The following is an 18,352-nucleotide window of genomic DNA, read 5'->3' on the forward strand; positions in this document are numbered from 1 at the left end:
TCTTCTAGAGGGACTCTGTGTGTATACTGAGTAACTAGAAAACATTCACTCCGGAACCCTCCCTGTACACGCCTTGTCACACAACACTCCCACACAAGACAAGTGAAATTGCTGTGTGATGAGTGCAAACTCGTGGGTGCTTCCAGCAGTTGGGAGTCCTGCCAGGTGTAACTAAGAACCGAGGTGAGCGTGAGCGCGAGGTGTCTCCCCACCCCCACTGCCCCCTCTCTGCCTGTGCTGAGCTGAGATCCTTATTTGGTGATGCATCTACCTGTGTCTGGCTCTCAAGGCCAGCTTGCTGGCGCAGGACCACAACAGGGAGAGCAAGCGGTGGCTGCTGACGTCTCTTCCAGAGATGAATGGAATTCCAGGCAGCTGGAGTCATGCTGGCTTGCACAGGGGCTTGGAGACCAGACTTCACTGACAGAAGCATCAGACAGCAGCTCTCATGGCAATGTGTGTACCCACAGAAATGTAACCCACACCTCAGTTTCAGAAGCCGAAAAATGAAAAGAACGTTTAGAGAGGAAAAGGAGGAATAAAATAACAGGCAGAGGGTAATTTATTGCTCTGTTGGGTCTGTTCTGTAAATAGTTTAAGACCCTGGGACTCAGATGGCTCTCCAAGTCCTCCAACCAGGAGTCACGTTAAGAAGCACGAGTGGGCATCAAAAATTGTTTTTCAAGACACAATTTCAAGTTTGGCTTGAGGAACGTGGATAGGAATTAGTTTTCTTCAAATTCCCAGACAAGAAGGAAGCTGTCCACTGTGGTCCCTTAATCTGAATACGCATACCGCCCCCAAGCGGCAAGCCCCGGAAGTGCAGTAGCAATTGAAACACAAAAAAACTTTCGCGGGGACTTTGGAAAAAGTATGCCCCGTGGGCAGGGGAACGCGAGCTGTGCGACACCGTACGGCCCCCTTGGAGGTCAGGTGAAAGGCAGGCGTGCGGGGCAGGACAGGAGCGCGGAGTGCAGAGCACGCGTGGTCTCCCCACTCGACCAGGATGGATGGACCAGGGTCAAGGGGCAGCTTCATTAATAACTGGCTTCTCAGGGTCCCACCTACCCCAACGACACCCCCCCTTTTTTTATTAACAAAATACTGTCCGTCTCAGAGTGTCTCGGCCATCTCCCAGACATTCGAGGAGACGGCTTGTCTGAGAGCACCCCACACTCTTGGGAATCGAGGGGCCGCCAGGTCTCGGCGCGGGATTCTCACGCGGGACGCTTGGGGCCCGCGTGGCGCAACAGCCCAAGTGCTGAGCTGTGCGCACCCAGGCTGCGTGGGCGGCCACCCGTTTTGTGAGAAGTTCCAGGGCTGCGGTGCCCGAGCCCTGCCTCCCCCCTCACTTTCGGGCTGGAAAGTTGCGCGCCAGGCGCGGGGGGCGGAGAGAGGAACCCAGCTCGGCCCCCTCCCGCTTCCTGCCCCGCCGCCGCCCATTGGCCAAAGGGATCCCCAGGAATGCGAGCGCCCCTTTAAAGGCGCGCGGCTCCTCCGCCTGGCCAGCCACTGCCCCGGCGAGCCGGCCAGCGCGGGCTCCTGCAGCTGTCCCTGCGCCACCTCCGATCCGACTCCGATCCGACCCCGGGGCGCACCGCCACCCCCGCGCCTCTCCAGGACTCCGCGTCCTTCGCTGCGCCCTTGTCGCCGCTCCCGGCCGCTGCGCCCACGTCCTCAGAGGTAAGCCACCTGCGGCCATCGGTACTTTCCCGTGCTGTCCCCGCTAGCCGCAGGGAGATCTTTTCATGGGAAGGCTTCAGAGCCATTGAACTCGTCAGGACACCCCAAGATTTTCTCATTCACCAGATCTCCCTAAACCTTTCATCAGTCTTCTAGGTTTCTACTTCCCTGTGCTCTGTGTGTCCCCCCGCCCCAAACTACACCTCCTGATCTTGCTGTTCATCCTTGTCTATGCAAGGAAAAGCCCCCCGATGCTTGGTCTTTGCGCCCCTCACTCTCGAACACCACAGTCTCCTGCGGCCGGCACTCTCCTTTTGTGGGATGCCCCCCTGGAAAGAAAACCCTTTTGTCTTTCCTCCCAGCAAACGTGGGGACAAAGAGAGGTGCCAAGCCCTTGGCCCCATGCCCAGCCCCCACTTCTTTTACCCACCTTGGCCCCCACCCCCCACCCCTTGCTTCCTGGTCTCTGACCCTGGGTTCTGGTGCTTCCTTCTACAGGTTCCCTACTGGGCACAACCGGCTCCACCATGGGGCTGGCCTGGGGACTCGGTGTCCTGTTCCTGCTGCATGTGTGTGGCACCAACCACATTCCAGGTGAGTCTGTGATCTCTTTTGGGGGGGTGCAGGGGGAGGAGGCGGCCGCCAGCTCAGGTATACCTCCTCTCCCAGCTGGGTCTCCCCTGAGCCCTATCAGATGGTTTTCTCAGCTCTTTCAGTGGTTGCCAGGAATTTTCACCTTACCTCTCCCCACCCCCACCCCCAGAGTTGAGCCCCGTAGCCCCGGTCTAGAAAGCTGACTGTGTCCTCCCTGTCTAACAGAGTCTGGGGGAGACAACAGCGTGTTTGACATCTTTGAACTCACTGGGGCCACCCGCAAGGGCTCTGGTCGCCGACTGGTGAAGGGCCCTGACCCGTCCAGCCCAGCTTTCCGGATTGAGAATGCCAACCTGATTCCTCCCGTGCCTGATGACAAGTTCCAAGACCTGGTGGATGCTGTGCGGGCAGAGAAAGGGTTCCTCCTCCTGGCCTCCCTGAGGCAGATGAAGAAGACCCGGGGCACGCTGCTGGCCATAGAGCGGAAAGACCACTCTGGCCAGATCTTCAGCGTGGTCTCCAATGGCAAGGCGGGCACCCTGGACCTGAGCCTGAGCATTCCGGGGAAGCACCAAGTGGTGTCCGTGGAAGAAGCTCTCCTGGCCACGGGCCAGTGGAAGACCATCACCCTGTTTGTGCAGGAAGACAGGGCTCAGCTCTACATCGACTGTGAGAAGATGGAGAGTGCAGAGCTGGATGTCCCCATCCAGACCATCTTTACCAGGGATCTGGCTAACATCGCCAGGCTCCGCGTTGCAAAGGGAGACGTCAATGACAATTTCCAGGTAAGTCCTCTTATTGAAGCCCTGGTCCCTGGACTCATTTGCTAGCCAGCTGGCTGGCCTGTAACGAGGGCCACATGGAAATAATGTCTGGAGACTAAAACAGCAGGATGTAAACGTAGGGGGCCCTGGAGGTTAAATTCTCAGGGCCTGAGAGTTTGCATTTCTACTAAATCGCAGGTGACACTGATGCTTGGGACCCGGGAACCATACTTTCAAAACTACTTAAGGAAATGAAAAATGATTTTCCTTTAACAGTCAGCCTGTTAAAGCATTGATACCACCGTGCTCCTAAGAAAATCATAAATATTTCAAATGCATTCCGCCAATCTTAGTGTGTCTTGAAATGGATACTTCTTGTGGGCAGAAGCAATAGCACTGTGCTATTTGATTCCTGGGGCAAAGTGGGAGGGACATAGCCCTGCCTCAAATCAAAGGTTAAAAGGGTGCTGACTTGATGCTGCAGCTTCTCCCTCGCCTAAACTTCCAGATCTTTGCAACTGTGGCTTTGAACTCCCACATTTAACTCTTTGCTGCTGGAGAGTATCATATCCTCCAGACTTAGTATCAGATTCCACTTCCTGTGTGCAGAGCAAGCTGATAATGGAATTCTTTGTAAAATACTGAAGACTTGGCAACAGACATGGGATTTTTAAAGTTTGGCAATTTATGTTGGTGTGTTGTTTTGATACAGTGATCTTAAAACGGAGCTCTTTCAAGCTTTTGGAACATTTACTGTGGCTTTTCCTAGCATAAAGAGCCAGCCTCCCCCACCACACCCGTGCACCTAACATTCAGTATGCTTGTCCTCTGCCCACAGGGGGTGCTGCAGAACGTGAGATTTGTCTTTGGAACTACACCAGAAGACATCCTCAGGAACAAAGGCTGCTCCAGCTGTGAGTACCCCTCTATTTTCAGGACATATGGAGAAATCCGGGGAATTCCACCAATATCACACTGAGAAATTAAAGCAATAGTGTTTGTGCCTAGCTTACGCCAGGGACCATAGTTAAGAGGTACACACACGTGACTTCCCAGGGTATTTTACACACACACACACACACACACACACACACACACACACACACACACACAACTTCTCTATTTGCAACCCTTGCCCCAAAACAAAGGTCTTTCACAACCAACAACTCAAGGGGCTGTCTGGCGAGGTCGTCTGTTTGAAGCTTTTGTATTTTTTTTTTTCATTTCCCAGCGACTACCAATGTCCTGCTCACCCTCGACAACAATGTGGTGAATGGCTCCAGCCCTGCCATCCGTACTAACTACATTGGCCACAAGACAAAGGACCTGCAAGCCATCTGTGGCATCTCCTGTGACGAGCTGTCCAGCATGGTCCTAGAAGTCCGGGGCCTGCGCACCATCGTGACCACGCTGCAGGACAGCATCCGAAAAGTGGTCAGTGTCCTCTGTTCCCAGCCTACTCACCCTTCAAGGGTCACCAAAGAGAGTCCTGAGTGAAGCTGGTTATTAATGATCATTCTCCTTTTAGACGGAAGAGAACAAAGAGTTGGCCAAAGAATGGAGGAAGCCTCCCCTCTGCTACCACAATGGAGTTCAGTACAAGAATAACGATGAGTGGACTGTGGACAGCTGCACTGAGTGTCACTGTCAGGTAAGGGTTCAGGCCAAACTAAAATAAGAACTGGTGGCATGCGTTTGAAGCCACTGTCCCTTGGGAAATACCCAAGCAGCCACACAAAGTACTTTCTATGGACCAAAGTGTTTTCGTTAACATGCGGTTATGACACCTACAAATTCGTCTCTAGACTTGCAGAAGGTTTGTCAAAGTCTTAATTATACCCCAGGCTAAGTATCTAAGAAGACAGATCTACTTAGAAATCTGGATGATTTACCTGCTTTAGTTCAAAGACTGAGTGTTGGATGTCAGGTAAATAAAACCTGCTTAGAACATTTCTTTGTTTCTCCTCAACCCTGATTTGTATTCAGTTCTGGCACGAAGGTGCCTTTAATACAGGACTGATTGTTCAAATCACTTAGCCCCACATCGCTGGGATGTCACTGTCTACTTAACTCAGACGGCACCACATGCTGGCATGTCCCTTCCCTCCCCCCAGTGCCAGCGCAGGTGAGTTTGGCATTTATCTGACTCATCAAGCAAAGTAAAGCTTAAATGTAAATCACAGATTACTGGGCTTGGGAGCCAAACTCATTAAATTTCCATTGCCTCCAATATAATATAAAGTTAGATTTATAGATGAGGAAATTGCTAGTAGGCTTCCTTTTCCCACTAAGGATAAACAACTTCAGGTCCTAGTTGACATTTGTGAGTTTAATTTTAGGTGTACATTTGGCTCACATGTGTGTTGGGGCCCCTTCTGTAAATTCTTGGTGCTGAAAAAGAACTCTCTGAAGAAGGGAGTGACAAGTGACTAATTTCGAGAACTGGTTGACATTGGTGACTGCAAATACAACAGGGATGGCTCTCTTAAAATCACTCCACAAGAGCACTTACAGCCCTCTGCAGTAGCTTGTAATAAAAATTTTCTGATATACAAACTTAGATTTGCTGTATGCTCAGTAACCCATTGCTCCCTTGTGCTCTTGCTCTACAGAACTCAGTTACCATCTGCAAAAAAGTATCCTGTCCCATTATGCCCTGCTCCAATGCCACCGTGCCTGATGGAGAGTGCTGCCCGCGGTGTTGGCGTAAGTTCCCCAAATGGCATAACCACCCTTCAGTGACCAGATCAGTCCTAATGTATCTAGACAGCCAGGCATGACGCTGGACCCCACTCCCTCGCCACCATATGTTTTCATTCAGTGTCTTGCGGCTCCGCCTGGTTAGCTGTCTGCTGTGTGCAACAAAACGTCCAGTTTTAATTACCTGTCTGGACTGTGGTGTAGATAATAATGATCTTGGTGGAAGCTTATTCAGTCTGATTTTATGCTTTGAGGAATGGAGATGAATGTGTAGCACAGCAGGTCTAAGCTGACTGCTTTTAGAGTTTGATCCTAATGCTACAAGTTAAGAAAAAACCTGTTCACCAGAGAGGTTGATAGGCTGGTGGTGTGAGCATTGGACCTGAAAGTTCTGCACTCCCCCCCACCTTTTTTTTTTATCTGTAACATCTCTTTGAATTTCAGGGCACTGAAAGAAATTAGTCACTATTTTGTTCCATGGTACCCTGTCTCTGGGTTTTGTTGCCAGTAAAATCACTTTGTTGAGACAATATTCGATGCAATAGGTACAAGTCACAAAAGTGATTCATCACAACAAAGGAAGAACACACACACACACACACCCTCTTACATACACCCGGCTACACACACTGCCATGGCTCAGAGTGATCAGTCCCATTCAGGGGTCCTGGAAGTGACATTGCACTACAACAGTCACTTGTAGTTATGTTTCTGTTCAGCATTCATTTGAGGTATGAGTGAAAGAACAAAGCCTGCCGGAGGCTGGTGGAGTTCTGAACTTCAATTAGGGAGGGCTGGGAAAATTTCTTGCTGATGGCAAAAGAAAACAAGTTTTCTTGCTGAGTGGAGGCAGAAGTAGGACGGCCGTGAGTTCAAGGCTAGTCTGGGCTACATAGTGAGAACTTGTCTCAAAAAAGTTTTCTGTTTTCTCTCTGATACAGAGATTGTAGTCATGGTACCTGGAAGACAGTAAACAAACACTTTCTCCTCCTGTGGAAATATGTGCGAGGAAGGCCCCAAATGCTAGGGTGTGGGGACAGAGTGACCATCCTTGTGGCTGGTCAACTGCCTTCACAGCTCATCTGTCAAACACACAGTCAGAAATGAACCCTTCCAGCTGCCCCAAACTCCAGATTCTTCGAGGCTGAGACTGGAAATGCTATCCAGAAATCTTAAGTGTGTAAAGGGAAACTCATTCGAAAAGCTCAGAGGATGGAAAGGGAAGCAGCAGGCAGGGACACACGCTGTGGGAAGGCTTGGTTGTACTGGCCAGGGAAAGCATCCGTTGTCCCAAGCTGTGCATAGAGTGGCCTGAGATGAACCCTCCACTGTTGGCCTAAGAAATGTATTGATTTTCATCCTGAATAACTGAAACTTTCGCTCTTAGGCAAGGGAAAGCTCAGGCACGTCACAGTGTATATAGTGAGTATACTGAATCATATACTTGAGATTTGCTGAGAGGAGAAAGTAGTGAGTGTGAGGTGACACATATGTGCAGTGGCTTGACAGTGGTATTCCCGTCACAGTGTGCACATGCGTCAAAGCCTGTATTCATTAGATAGAAACAGAAAGTTCGGGATAAGAAGAACACATTGCTTTACACCCTCTGGCAAGGAGGGACACTGCACAGAGACGTTTAAAGAGTCTCTGTTCCAGACTTTTAATCATCCATCTTTATCACTCTTTATCACTCTACCTTAATCATCGGATGCTAAGTGACTTCCGTTCCCCTGCAGCCAGCGACTCTGCAGACGATGGCTGGTCTCCATGGTCTGAGTGGACCTCGTGCTCTGCCACATGTGGCAATGGAATTCAGCAGCGTGGGCGCTCCTGTGACAGCCTCAACAATCGCTGTGAAGGCTCCTCTGTCCAGACACGGACCTGCCACATCCAGGAGTGTGACAAGAGATGTAAGTGTCTTGGCCACTTAGTGGGAGTGGAGGTCTGACCTATCTTTATTGCCATCACCAAGACTAGCTCCACAGCACAAAGCCTAAGAACACAGGCTGTAGTGTCTCTGTGTCTGAATCCCAGTTCCACTGCTTATCTCGCCCCTGTGAGCTCCACATAACTCCCTGACGTCCTTTCCTCTTCTGTAACTTGGCTCTCTGCAATGCTTGATAGGTTATTTGAAGCATTTTATTTAGATAATACATACAAAACAATCAGCATAGAGCTTGGCTCCTGGTGAGCACCCCGTAAATGTTAAGCTATTGACAGTACCTGCAAAGACAGCTGATACCTTTGCTGTGGCAGAAAAAATTCTCTGTTGACCATTTGGACATGGGCCAAGAGCCAGTTTCTCCTCCAGGCTGGGTTTAGCTGCTATTGACGATGTGTTGGAAGCTCTGGGGAGGGCTTCTAGGATAGCTGTAAGCCAGCACTGTTTGTGACAACCACTTTGTACTGTAGTTAAACAGGATGGTGGCTGGAGCCACTGGTCCCCGTGGTCATCTTGTTCTGTGACATGTGGTGACGGTGTGATCACGAGGATCCGGCTCTGCAACTCTCCCAGCCCCCAGATGAATGGGAAGCCATGTGAAGGAGAAGCTCGGGAGACCAAAGCATGCAAGAAAGACGCCTGCCCCAGTGAGTATGGGCCTGACTATGGGACTGGCACGAGCCGTGGCTGTGCCCAGCTAGCTGGTTGCCTGGTATTTGCAGCCTCGGGATCAGTGGGTCATGGAGCAAGCAGGGAAGGTTATTTACTAGAGAGACAAACAGAAGCAAAGTCCTGCCTGCTCAGCAGCTTCTTTTAATGAAAAACAGAAAGAAAACCTTTTCCAACTGCCCCTCTTCCCGAGCACCCTTTCCACGTGTCAGGGTAGAAGTAGAGTCTTCTGTGATCGGTAAGGCATTTGAAAACTGATGTTAATTTTTGCATGGGATTCATTTTCTCACAGTCAATGGAGGCTGGAGTCCCTGGTCACCATGGGACATCTGTTCTGTCACCTGTGGAGGAGGGGTGCAAAAGCGAAGCCGGCTCTGCAACAGCCCCACACCCCAGTTCGGAGGCAAAGACTGCATTGGTGATGTGACAGAAAACCAAGTCTGCAACAAGCAGGACTGTCCAATTGGTGAGCCATGCAGGCGGGGACAGAGTCACTCTAGATGCTTTCAAAATACTGAACGCCATTGTTGGTGTTCATAGGACCCCAACTTCGATGGGTCCTGGGTGTCTGATTACTGTCAAATTCGGGTGGGCAATTTAATTTTAACCCATTTCCCGTGACAGAGGGACCCTGCAACGTCTTATTCTGTGTTGTGTTTTTAAGTGGCCAGCTTGGCAGTCAGCAACTTAGACCAACACTTACCTGTCTCTCTCACCTTTTCTCAGATGGATGCCTATCAAACCCCTGCTTTGCTGGCACCAAGTGTACTAGCTACCCCGATGGCAGCTGGAAATGTGGTGCTTGCCCCCCTGGCTACAGTGGAAATGGCATCCAATGCAAAGATGTGGATGAGGTGAGGAAGTGATGGCTCTGAGTTACCACACCTAGGAAAGTAGGTCCTAGCACTTCCTCAAGGCAGCTTTTGCTAAACGTTAAGCAAACTCATTTCCTCCACAGTGCAAAGAAGTGCCTGATGCCTGCTTCAACCACAACGGAGAGCACAGATGTAAGAACACAGACCCTGGCTACAACTGCCTGCCCTGCCCACCGCGCTTCACTGGCTCGCAGCCCTTTGGCCGGGGCGTTGAACACGCCATGGCCAACAAACAGGTACAGCAGACTCGTAGACCAGAGGAAAAAGAAAGCCGTTCTTGGCCAAACAGCTGGCAAGGGGGGGGATTGAAAACCACAGGGGAGGGAATGAAGGCACAGTCTAGTTTTTAGAGCATACCTTAAAAGGAACTAGAGAAAAGGTTAGATTAAAAAGAATTAACCTAGAAGGTAACACCCACGCACAGGAAATCAATGTGAGTCAATGCCCTGTATAGCTATCCTTATCTCAACCAGCAAAACCCCTTGTTCCTTCCTATTATTGCTTATACTCTCTCTACAACAAAATTAGAGATAAGGGCAAAATAGTTTCTGCTGGGTATTAAGGGGGGGAGCGGGAGGGGGTGGAGTGGGTGGTAAGGGAGGGGGTGGGGGCAGGGGGGAGAAATAAACCAAGCCTTGTATGCACATATGAATAATAAAAGAAAAATGAAAAAAAAAAAAAAAAGTCACCATGTTTGAAAATTCTGCTCTGAAAAATGTTGTGAGCAGATGGGCTACACAACAATATTTTGGCCTAGGTGCCAAAATATTTCAAGAAAATCAAATGTAATGCAGCCTTTGTTTCTAGCCTGGATATCCTCAGAGAGCAAAGGGAAAGGGACAGAGGTAGCCCACACTCTTCCAAATGGGGCCTCTGTGTACTTGGACACAAGCATGATCTAAATTTTTCATTTCTTCATGGTGTCTGGGGACACACAGGCTCTGTGTTGACAGAAAGACATTGTGCCCTCAGGTGTGCAAACCCCGCAACCCCTGCACAGATGGGACACATGACTGCAACAAGAACGCCAAGTGTAACTACCTGGGCCACTACAGTGACCCCATGTACCGCTGTGAGTGCAAGCCTGGCTATGCTGGCAACGGCATCATCTGTGGGGAGGACACGGACCTTGACGGCTGGCCAAATGAGGACCTGGTGTGTGTGGCCAATGCAACTTACCACTGCAAAAAGGTAAGTCCGGCCTCCCTCTTGTGCCTCCCTAAAGTAGGCCCATCGCCTGGTCAGAAGAACACACTAAGGGATTGGAAAAGTTGAACTTGGAAAATGAATCTGAAGGAGTAACTCTCCCAAAGGCAGAGGGGCATTAATTCTCACTAATATGAAATCATTTGGTACCAAGAACACGAACACAGCGAGCTGTTTTGGTATTTGTGCCCATAGTCAATTCTTTTGTCCAAAAAAAATGCTCACTGCTTTACCAAATACCAGCAGAGTATGACTGTGTTCACAGTGTCTATAGAGCCTAGAGCAGTGACACAAATTCTGTATGCATGGCCCCTGAGAAACCTTTGTGTAGCCTTCCCATAAAAGCACATGCGGGCAGCATCGGCTCTTCCTGTTTGGAAAGTCCTGGTGCCACCCCTCATACCACTCAGACATCATTGTCATGTGTGTCTGCCTTTCCCTAGGACAACTGCCCCAACCTCCCCAACTCTGGACAGGAAGACTATGACAAGGATGGGATTGGTGATGCCTGTGATGACGACGATGACAATGACAAAATTCCAGATGATAGGGTAAAACCAAAATGTCCTCATTCCTTCTTCATCTTCACAATTCAACAACAGCCTGAGCCATTTTAGGATTTAAGAATTACAAGGTTATAGTAAATGTATAGGGGGGTGTGTACATACCAAGTTGATACAGAGGCTAAACTAGAAATTATTTCCTGTGTCTCAGTAATTTGAGACATAGATGCTGCCAAGAGAATTTTTAAATGAACATTTTGTTTTTCATCACAGAATTGACAACACGTAAACAAATGACGTGTTGTTTCTCTGATTCATTTCAAATGCATATCTAAATGACAGTGTGATTTACTTTGAGCATACTGAGAACTAAGTGATATTTTACATCTCACTGATTTTTAACAAATGGGTATCCGTTTTTCATTCATCATCTCCTATCTTTTAACTTTTGTAGTGACTGTTTTACTTATCCTGAGTACTCAGTTGGAGTAGCCACTAAGTAGAAAGGAATTAGCGCAGACGTTTGCAGTTTTCTGCGTGCCATGCATGAGGTTGGAGGCTGCACTGGACTTGTGGGCAGCCCTGCAGTGTGCTCTGTGCCCTTCTTTGTAGGACAACTGTCCATTCCATTACAACCCAGCCCAGTATGACTATGACAGAGATGACGTGGGAGACCGCTGTGACAACTGCCCTTACAACCACAACCCAGACCAGGCAGACACAGACAACAATGGGGAGGGGGACGCCTGTGCGGCAGACATTGATGGAGATGGTAAGATGTGCCCTGGCTCAACAGCCCTGGAGACCAGGGAAAGCCCACAGAGCTTCGGGATACTTCATGACATTACTGTGTGGTTTGATTGAAATCTCCATGGCTCTTACTGGTCCTGTTCTCTGCAGGTATCCTCAACGAACGAGACAACTGCCAGTACGTCTACAATGTGGATCAGAGGGACACTGACATGGATGGAGTTGGGGATCAGTGTGACAACTGCCCCCTGGAGCACAATCCAGATCAGGTGGGTGGACTCCTTCCAGCAATTCTCAGTAAGCTGTTGGGCTCCCTTTCTGGGCCTTTACAACAGTGAGTTTAATAGAGTTCAAACTCTTTGGTTACCACGGTGCCTCAGCATTATCAGAGCCAGCTCCAGGGTGTTGGTGTAAATAGTGTGCCTGCAATGAGCTCTTCGCAGAGTCCATGGATCTTGTGTGAAGATCTTATAACTTTAATCTTGTCTTCTGTAAGAAAGGCCACTTGACTTGCTCAGTGTGACTACCATTGTTAAAAAACACTACACAATGCAGAGATCTGTGATTGGTAACTACAACAGTAGTAACCCAATGTAAGACTAAGAGGGATTCTATCTAGAAGCAAAATAACCATTAGCCATTAAGAAATAATCAAACTAAAAGTACTTCCAAAATCTGGGGAAAGCTCCTGGTTCTCTATCATTTGCCAAAACTATCTGGCATTGTAAACAGATCATCCTTCTCCCATGCTGCGGAGTGCCACAGATCAACATTACTACACAGGTTCCTGTTGAGAACAGGAGTAGGGTTCCTGTCTGAAAGTAGTTCTTTTTTGTGTAAGTAACCATCAGTATTTTCTAGGGATAAAAGTTAAGACTTTTTTCTCTAAAATGCATTGTTCTAAATGTTTGGAAATCAACTTTTTTTAAATGGTAATATTTTTTATTAGAGCAAAGGAAAAAGAAGTCCAGCTTTGCCCTCCTAACATTTGCTCTTGTAAAGCTATGTCAAGCTAAAAGCAACCAGGCAGGTGGTCTTGAGGCCACCATAGGAAAGCTCAAATGACCTGGGATTAGCCTTGCTGAGTTTAGGTCTTACTAAAAATTAAACTTCTTCAATATCATTTAACCTCACTGGGTGAGTTTTGGGTTCCTTAGATTATAATAAATTTTGCTATGACAAAATTCAAGCATCATGTAAAAATCTTACAAGTAAAAAGCATAAGCACTAGCAAGAAAATTCCAGTTTGTATATACACAGCCTCTAAGGAGCCCATGCATACTGAATAACGTTAAGTACTCTGGGAAAATCTGTTTTGAAAAAAAGATTTCATGGCGTAGCATAGAAGCTGACATATCAGTAAGTTTACAAGTGAAACTTAAGTGGGAAATTACAAATTATATCCAGAAAATTTGATATAACATTGAGATATAAGCAGTTAACTTTGCATTCCATCTTGAGTGATTAAATAAGTCTTTCTATGTTCATTAGAAAGTTTTTTATTAAAAAATCTTAAATATCCCTTCTCACCTAATAAAAACAAGGATCAAGAAAAAGGTTTTAAAAATTCAATTGTTAGTATCTTTCTGCAGTAGTATAGAAATAAACATGAAACTCACTGGCCTTATCAAACATGTGAGAATTTTCCCTGACGTGGGGTGTTAACATTACCTTTAACATGACTGGCTCATACTTTATTTACCCTCCTTTTATGTCTGTGTTTCAGCTTGACTCTGACTCGGACCGCATTGGAGATACTTGTGACAACAACCAGGACATTGATGAAGATGGCCACCAGAACAATCTGGACAACTGTCCCTATGTGCCCAATGCCAACCAGGCTGACCACGATAAAGATGGCAAGGGAGATGCCTGTGACCACGATGATGACAATGATGGCATTCCTGATGACAGGGACAACTGCAGGCTGGTACCCAATCCTGACCAGAAAGACTCTGATGGTGAGTCATTGCACCCACTTTTTAAGAGCATAACTGGGTGACTGGGTGAAGAAATAAAAGCAAGGCTGAATGCATTTGAGGGGACAAAGTGACTAAAGGTCAACTTTGACAAGATAGTGCATTTCTGACCTCAATCATAATGGCCTTTCAGAATTTCACTCACCTCTTGCCTTTCTGACTGCAGGTGATGGTCGAGGTGATGCTTGCAAAGATGACTTTGACCACGACAATGTGCCAGACATTGATGACATCTGTCCTGAGAATGTTGATATCAGTGAGACTGATTTCCGCCGATTCCAGATGATTCCTCTAGATCCCAAAGGCACATCTCAAAATGACCCTAACTGGGTTGTGCGCCATCAGGGCAAAGAGTTGGTCCAGACTGTCAACTGTGACCCTGGACTCGCTGTAGGTAAGTAATAAGCTCTGAGGCCAAGAGGCAAATGAGAAAGTTGGGCCTTTCCCTGTGGGAGCTAGGGAACAGAGGACCTTGTAAAGACAGTTTTTAACCTGGCCCTGGCCTCATCTTCCAGGTTACGATGAGTTTAATGCTGTGGACTTCAGTGGCACCTTCTTCATCAACACTGAGAGAGATGATGATTATGCTGGTTTTGTGTTTGGCTACCAGTCCAGCAGCCGCTTCTATGTTGTTATGTGGAAGCAAGTAACCCAGTCCTACTGGGACACCAACCCCACCAGAGCTCAGGGATACTCAGGCCTGTCTGTGAAAGTTGTGAACTCCACCACAGGGCCTGGCGAGCACCTGCGGAATGCCCTCTGGCACACAGGAAACACCCCTGGTCAGGTAAGAAGCAACGTCCTGCAGAAGGGAGAGTTGATGGGTGCTTGACTAGCACTAAGGACACCAGACTTTGGCCAAGAACCCAACAGGGAGTTCTAGGTATAAAGTTCCCAGCATCACCAACTACAGACAGCATTAACCTCTGCTTTGTAAAACTAGAATAGTGTATTAGAAGGGAGCTCACTGTGACCAAGACCTACCCTTCCAACCCAAAGGCAGCTTCAGCCTCTTTGAACAGAAAAGTCCCTTCCGTTTTCTCTCTCTGCAAATGACACACAATAAATGAGAGAAGCCTTGGGAAAAATCCTATCCTGCAGCCCCTCAAGTTTAGGTCAGCTCGGTACCTTTCAAGCATCCAGCATGAAATACAAATCTTCTGATGCAACTGTGTGTCAACCTTTTCGTTTCCTTTCCCTTCAGGTGCGCACCCTGTGGCATGACCCTCGTCACATAGGCTGGAAAGATTTCACCGCCTACAGATGGCGTCTCAGCCACAGGCCAAAGACAGGTTTCATTAGGTAAAATTGCAATGATTAAATTTCACTCAGAGTCACACCAATGGGCAAACTGGATGAAACCAAATGTAGTAATGTCCTGAATGAGAGTTTTGTTTGTTTGCCCTCCCTGCAGAGTGGTGATGTATGAAGGGAAGAAAATCATGGCTGACTCCGGGCCCATCTATGACAAAACCTATGCTGGTGGAAGACTGGGACTGTTTGTCTTCTCTCAAGAAATGGTGTTCTTCTCTGACATGAAATACGAATGCAGAGGTAGGAGCAACGGCCAGTATCAAGGGTGATGATTACGGGGGAGTCAGATTTAAAGACTATTTTAGAGGCAGGGGTATTTCTATTCCGCTTTTGAGGACACAATGCCTAAGAACTGTGGCTAATGAATTCCTCAGTCCTTGTCAACACTTTCTGATTGCATACCAATCTGTGCACTCTGCGTGTACAGTGGAAAGACAAACTGTGACGGTTTAGGTCTTCTTAGTAATACTTCTCTTTAAAATCTTGTATGTTTACATATCTTACGCTCTGCCTAGAGTTCATTCATGACACCACGGCACAACTTGTCTTTCATAGCCTTTTCCTGTGTATGGAGAGGAGAAAGTATGGCCTTCAATTTTCACCATTCACCTTAGCTGTTTTCACTCAGTGGTGATTTAAGCTCTAAGTCTGGCATTGGACCTCCCACAATATAAATGCTTGATAAATACTTGCTGAGCCAGGCCTTGAAGCCTGTGAGATCAAAGGCATCAGACCTCAAGATCAAAGGCTTAAAGAATAAAGAAAGATGGTAGATATTACTCAAAAAGTATTTAACTTAAGATACAATTTTTGAGTCTGAATTTTTAAAATAAAACTCCCTAGGCTCTTACCATCGAATGCCTTACAAGACATAATACAAGTTATGGAAGGTGGTTCTGTATCAGTCTCCTGCCTGGCATCAATGTCAGCTAAAGAACTGTGCTAGTCCAGTGACTGAACAACCTTAAATTATGCTTTGTCACTGGAAAAGTAGAGTTTGCCTACCACGTAGGAGGCCCTGGGTTGTTAATTTGTTAACTGCTGTTAAGATGGTTGTGCCTTCATCAATTAGTTCTCATTTGTGTATTTATTTATTAACAGATTCCTAATCATCCTGCTGATCAGCGTCCTGATCACAACCAACGCTGGTATTGCACCTTCTGGAATCAAGGGCTTGAGAAACCCCCAGGATCTCTCCTCCTCACCTTCCTTTCTCCTCTGCTTGCATCAGTGTGGCCTCCTAGAGCGAGTGACCTGCCTCAAGACAATGCAGTTTTCAAACAGACTCAGTGTTCAGCCTCTACTGAATGAGAAGGCATCTTCCAAGAACATAAACAAGTACTGTGGTTTGCTTTTGCAAAGGCAAAAGCATCTGTTTGCTTTCCATTGGAAAGGTGCCCGCTCCACTCTGCCTTTGTCATAGAGCAGGGTGCTCTGGTGAGGCATCTCTGAGCAGTGCGCTCAGAAGCATGTCCAGGCACGGCAGAGAAGGGAGGACACACTAGAATTAGCAAACATGAACACACCACCTCTGACTAAGCACTAAGGGGAGGGCACATACCCAAGAGGTGGTTATATGAAGAAAACATGGAGGAACTGTTACTTGTTTGGCACTAAATCATTTTCAGGGGACTGAAGGACCATTGCTGGATTTCATGATGCTGACAGTGTCAGCTGATTAACCGTACACCTAAAGAGAAACAGGCAAGGGAGGGGAGACTGGCTTCTGGACTTCCTCCCCACCCCATGCTTCTCACCTGTCACCTGTAAGTGGCCAGAATAGGAGTCAGGAGCCTGAGGCAGTGCTGGCTGCTGTTCACTGTCTGGTCACATTGGAATTGTCAGTTTTATTCTAGGTATACCTTGCGCAGGTGTAGCAGGAAAGTAAGTAACTCTCCCATCTCAGTGAGCTCTAGCTGCCTCCCTGCCGAGGGGCAGCTGTGCTTGTATTTTTATGGTTAGAAAGGCACAAAATTACTAGCGACCTAACTAAAACATTCCTTTTCTTTTTTTCTCAATAACCATGGAATTTTCCAATTCTCCTTTGGACTATAGTTTTTTGGATTTTTTTTTTTCTTTTACAAAGGCTTTAACAATGTAAAATATTTATTTTTTACCTATTGTGGAAGATGTATCTGAAGGATTATTCATGGACCAGGAAGGACTATCAAATCACCTTTGTTTGGAGTCTTCATGACTGTAAGATTGTAAATACAGATTATTTATTAGTTCTGTTCTACCTGGAATTAGATTTCACAAGGAAAATGGAATGAGAGCAGGTAGCTGAGACTCCTCAGCTAATCCCTTCAAAACTCGCATCTGGAAAATCAGAACAAGAAGCTGCTTTTCACTTTGTGCTTAGGGTGAATGATTTAAATTCTGTTTGGCTCTTTTCCACCTTTGTTTGTTTTGTCTGTTCAAGTGGAATTAGTTGGCTGTCTATTTGCAAGTGTTTCAGATTGCAAAGAAAGCCAGGAGATCTTTAATTCTGTTTTACCCATCCCTTGTCCTTCTTCCAGGGGGAAGAATAGCGTATATACCTGTTTGGGGTTTTTTGTTTTTGTTTTTCAGTTTTCCAAAAGAGAAAAGATGACAAAGGTGAAACTTATATACAAATATTACCTCATTTGTTGTGTGACTGAGTAAAGAATATTTGGATCAAGTAGAGTTTTAAGTGTCTCACAAACCTAACGCTACTGTAGTACCTAAAAATTCAGTGTTGTACATAGTATAAAAGCGCTTTGCAGAAAGGTGTTCCCAATAAGGAGATAGCATTGAAATGTTAAGTACAGTTTCTGAAAGTTATGGGTTTTTTTCTATTATCTTGTATACCATTGCTTGACTTTTATAAATTATTTTCTCATTACCTTTGGAATAGATCTCAGATCGTGTAGATACGCTATTTAAATAATTTATCAGGAAATACTGCCTATAGAGTTAGTATTTCTATTTTTATATGTTTGCACACTGAATTGAAGAATTGTTGGTTTTTCTCCTTTTTTGTTTTGGATTTGTTTTGGGGTTTTTTTGGGGTTTTTTGTTTTTTTTTTTGCTATTTGCCAATATTTTTCTAGGAATGTGCTTTGTGTACACATTTTTATCCATTTTACATTCTGAAGCAGTGTAACTTGTATATTACTGTTTCTTATGTACAAGGAACAACAATAAATCATATGGAAATTTATATTTATACTTACTGTCTCCGTGTTTATCCTGTTCTCTACTGGCTTTCTATTAATACAATTCCTAAAGTAGTACAGCATGCACAAAATGAAGTTACAGAAACAACATAACATCCACAGCTCCTACACAAATCAGAGACTGGGCTGCTGAAAACTGGGCCTACAATATACATTTGCTAGACCTGTGGAAT

At 46.6% G+C, this 18,352-nt stretch overlaps 1 protein-coding gene across 1 annotated transcript; it reads left to right on the plus strand.

Annotated features, from left to right (window-relative positions):
* The first annotated feature begins 1,497 nt into the window (after positions 1-1,497).
* On the plus strand, positions 1,498-18,171 carry Thbs1 (thrombospondin 1). Its single transcript, XM_020185158.2, has 22 exons — positions 1,498-1,683; positions 2,182-2,277; positions 2,503-3,062; positions 3,880-3,955; positions 4,273-4,475; positions 4,570-4,692; positions 5,654-5,747; positions 7,478-7,651; positions 8,154-8,330; positions 8,645-8,818; positions 9,079-9,206; positions 9,311-9,463; positions 10,200-10,418; positions 10,877-10,984; positions 11,549-11,708; positions 11,837-11,955; positions 13,413-13,647; positions 13,832-14,059; positions 14,181-14,452; positions 14,870-14,967; positions 15,080-15,219; positions 16,081-18,171. Exons 2-22 carry the CDS (start codon positions 2,211-2,213, stop codon positions 16,086-16,088), a joined length of 3,516 nt encoding a protein of 1,171 aa, XP_020040747.1. The 5' UTR covers positions 1,498-1,683; positions 2,182-2,210; the 3' UTR covers positions 16,089-18,171.
* Positions 18,172-18,352: the final 181 nt, after the last annotated feature.

The sequence above is a fragment of the Castor canadensis genome, chromosome 2, assembly GCF_047511655.1.
Source record: "Castor canadensis chromosome 2, mCasCan1.hap1v2, whole genome shotgun sequence".
Lineage (NCBI taxonomy): Eukaryota > Metazoa > Chordata > Mammalia > Rodentia > Castoridae > Castor > Castor canadensis.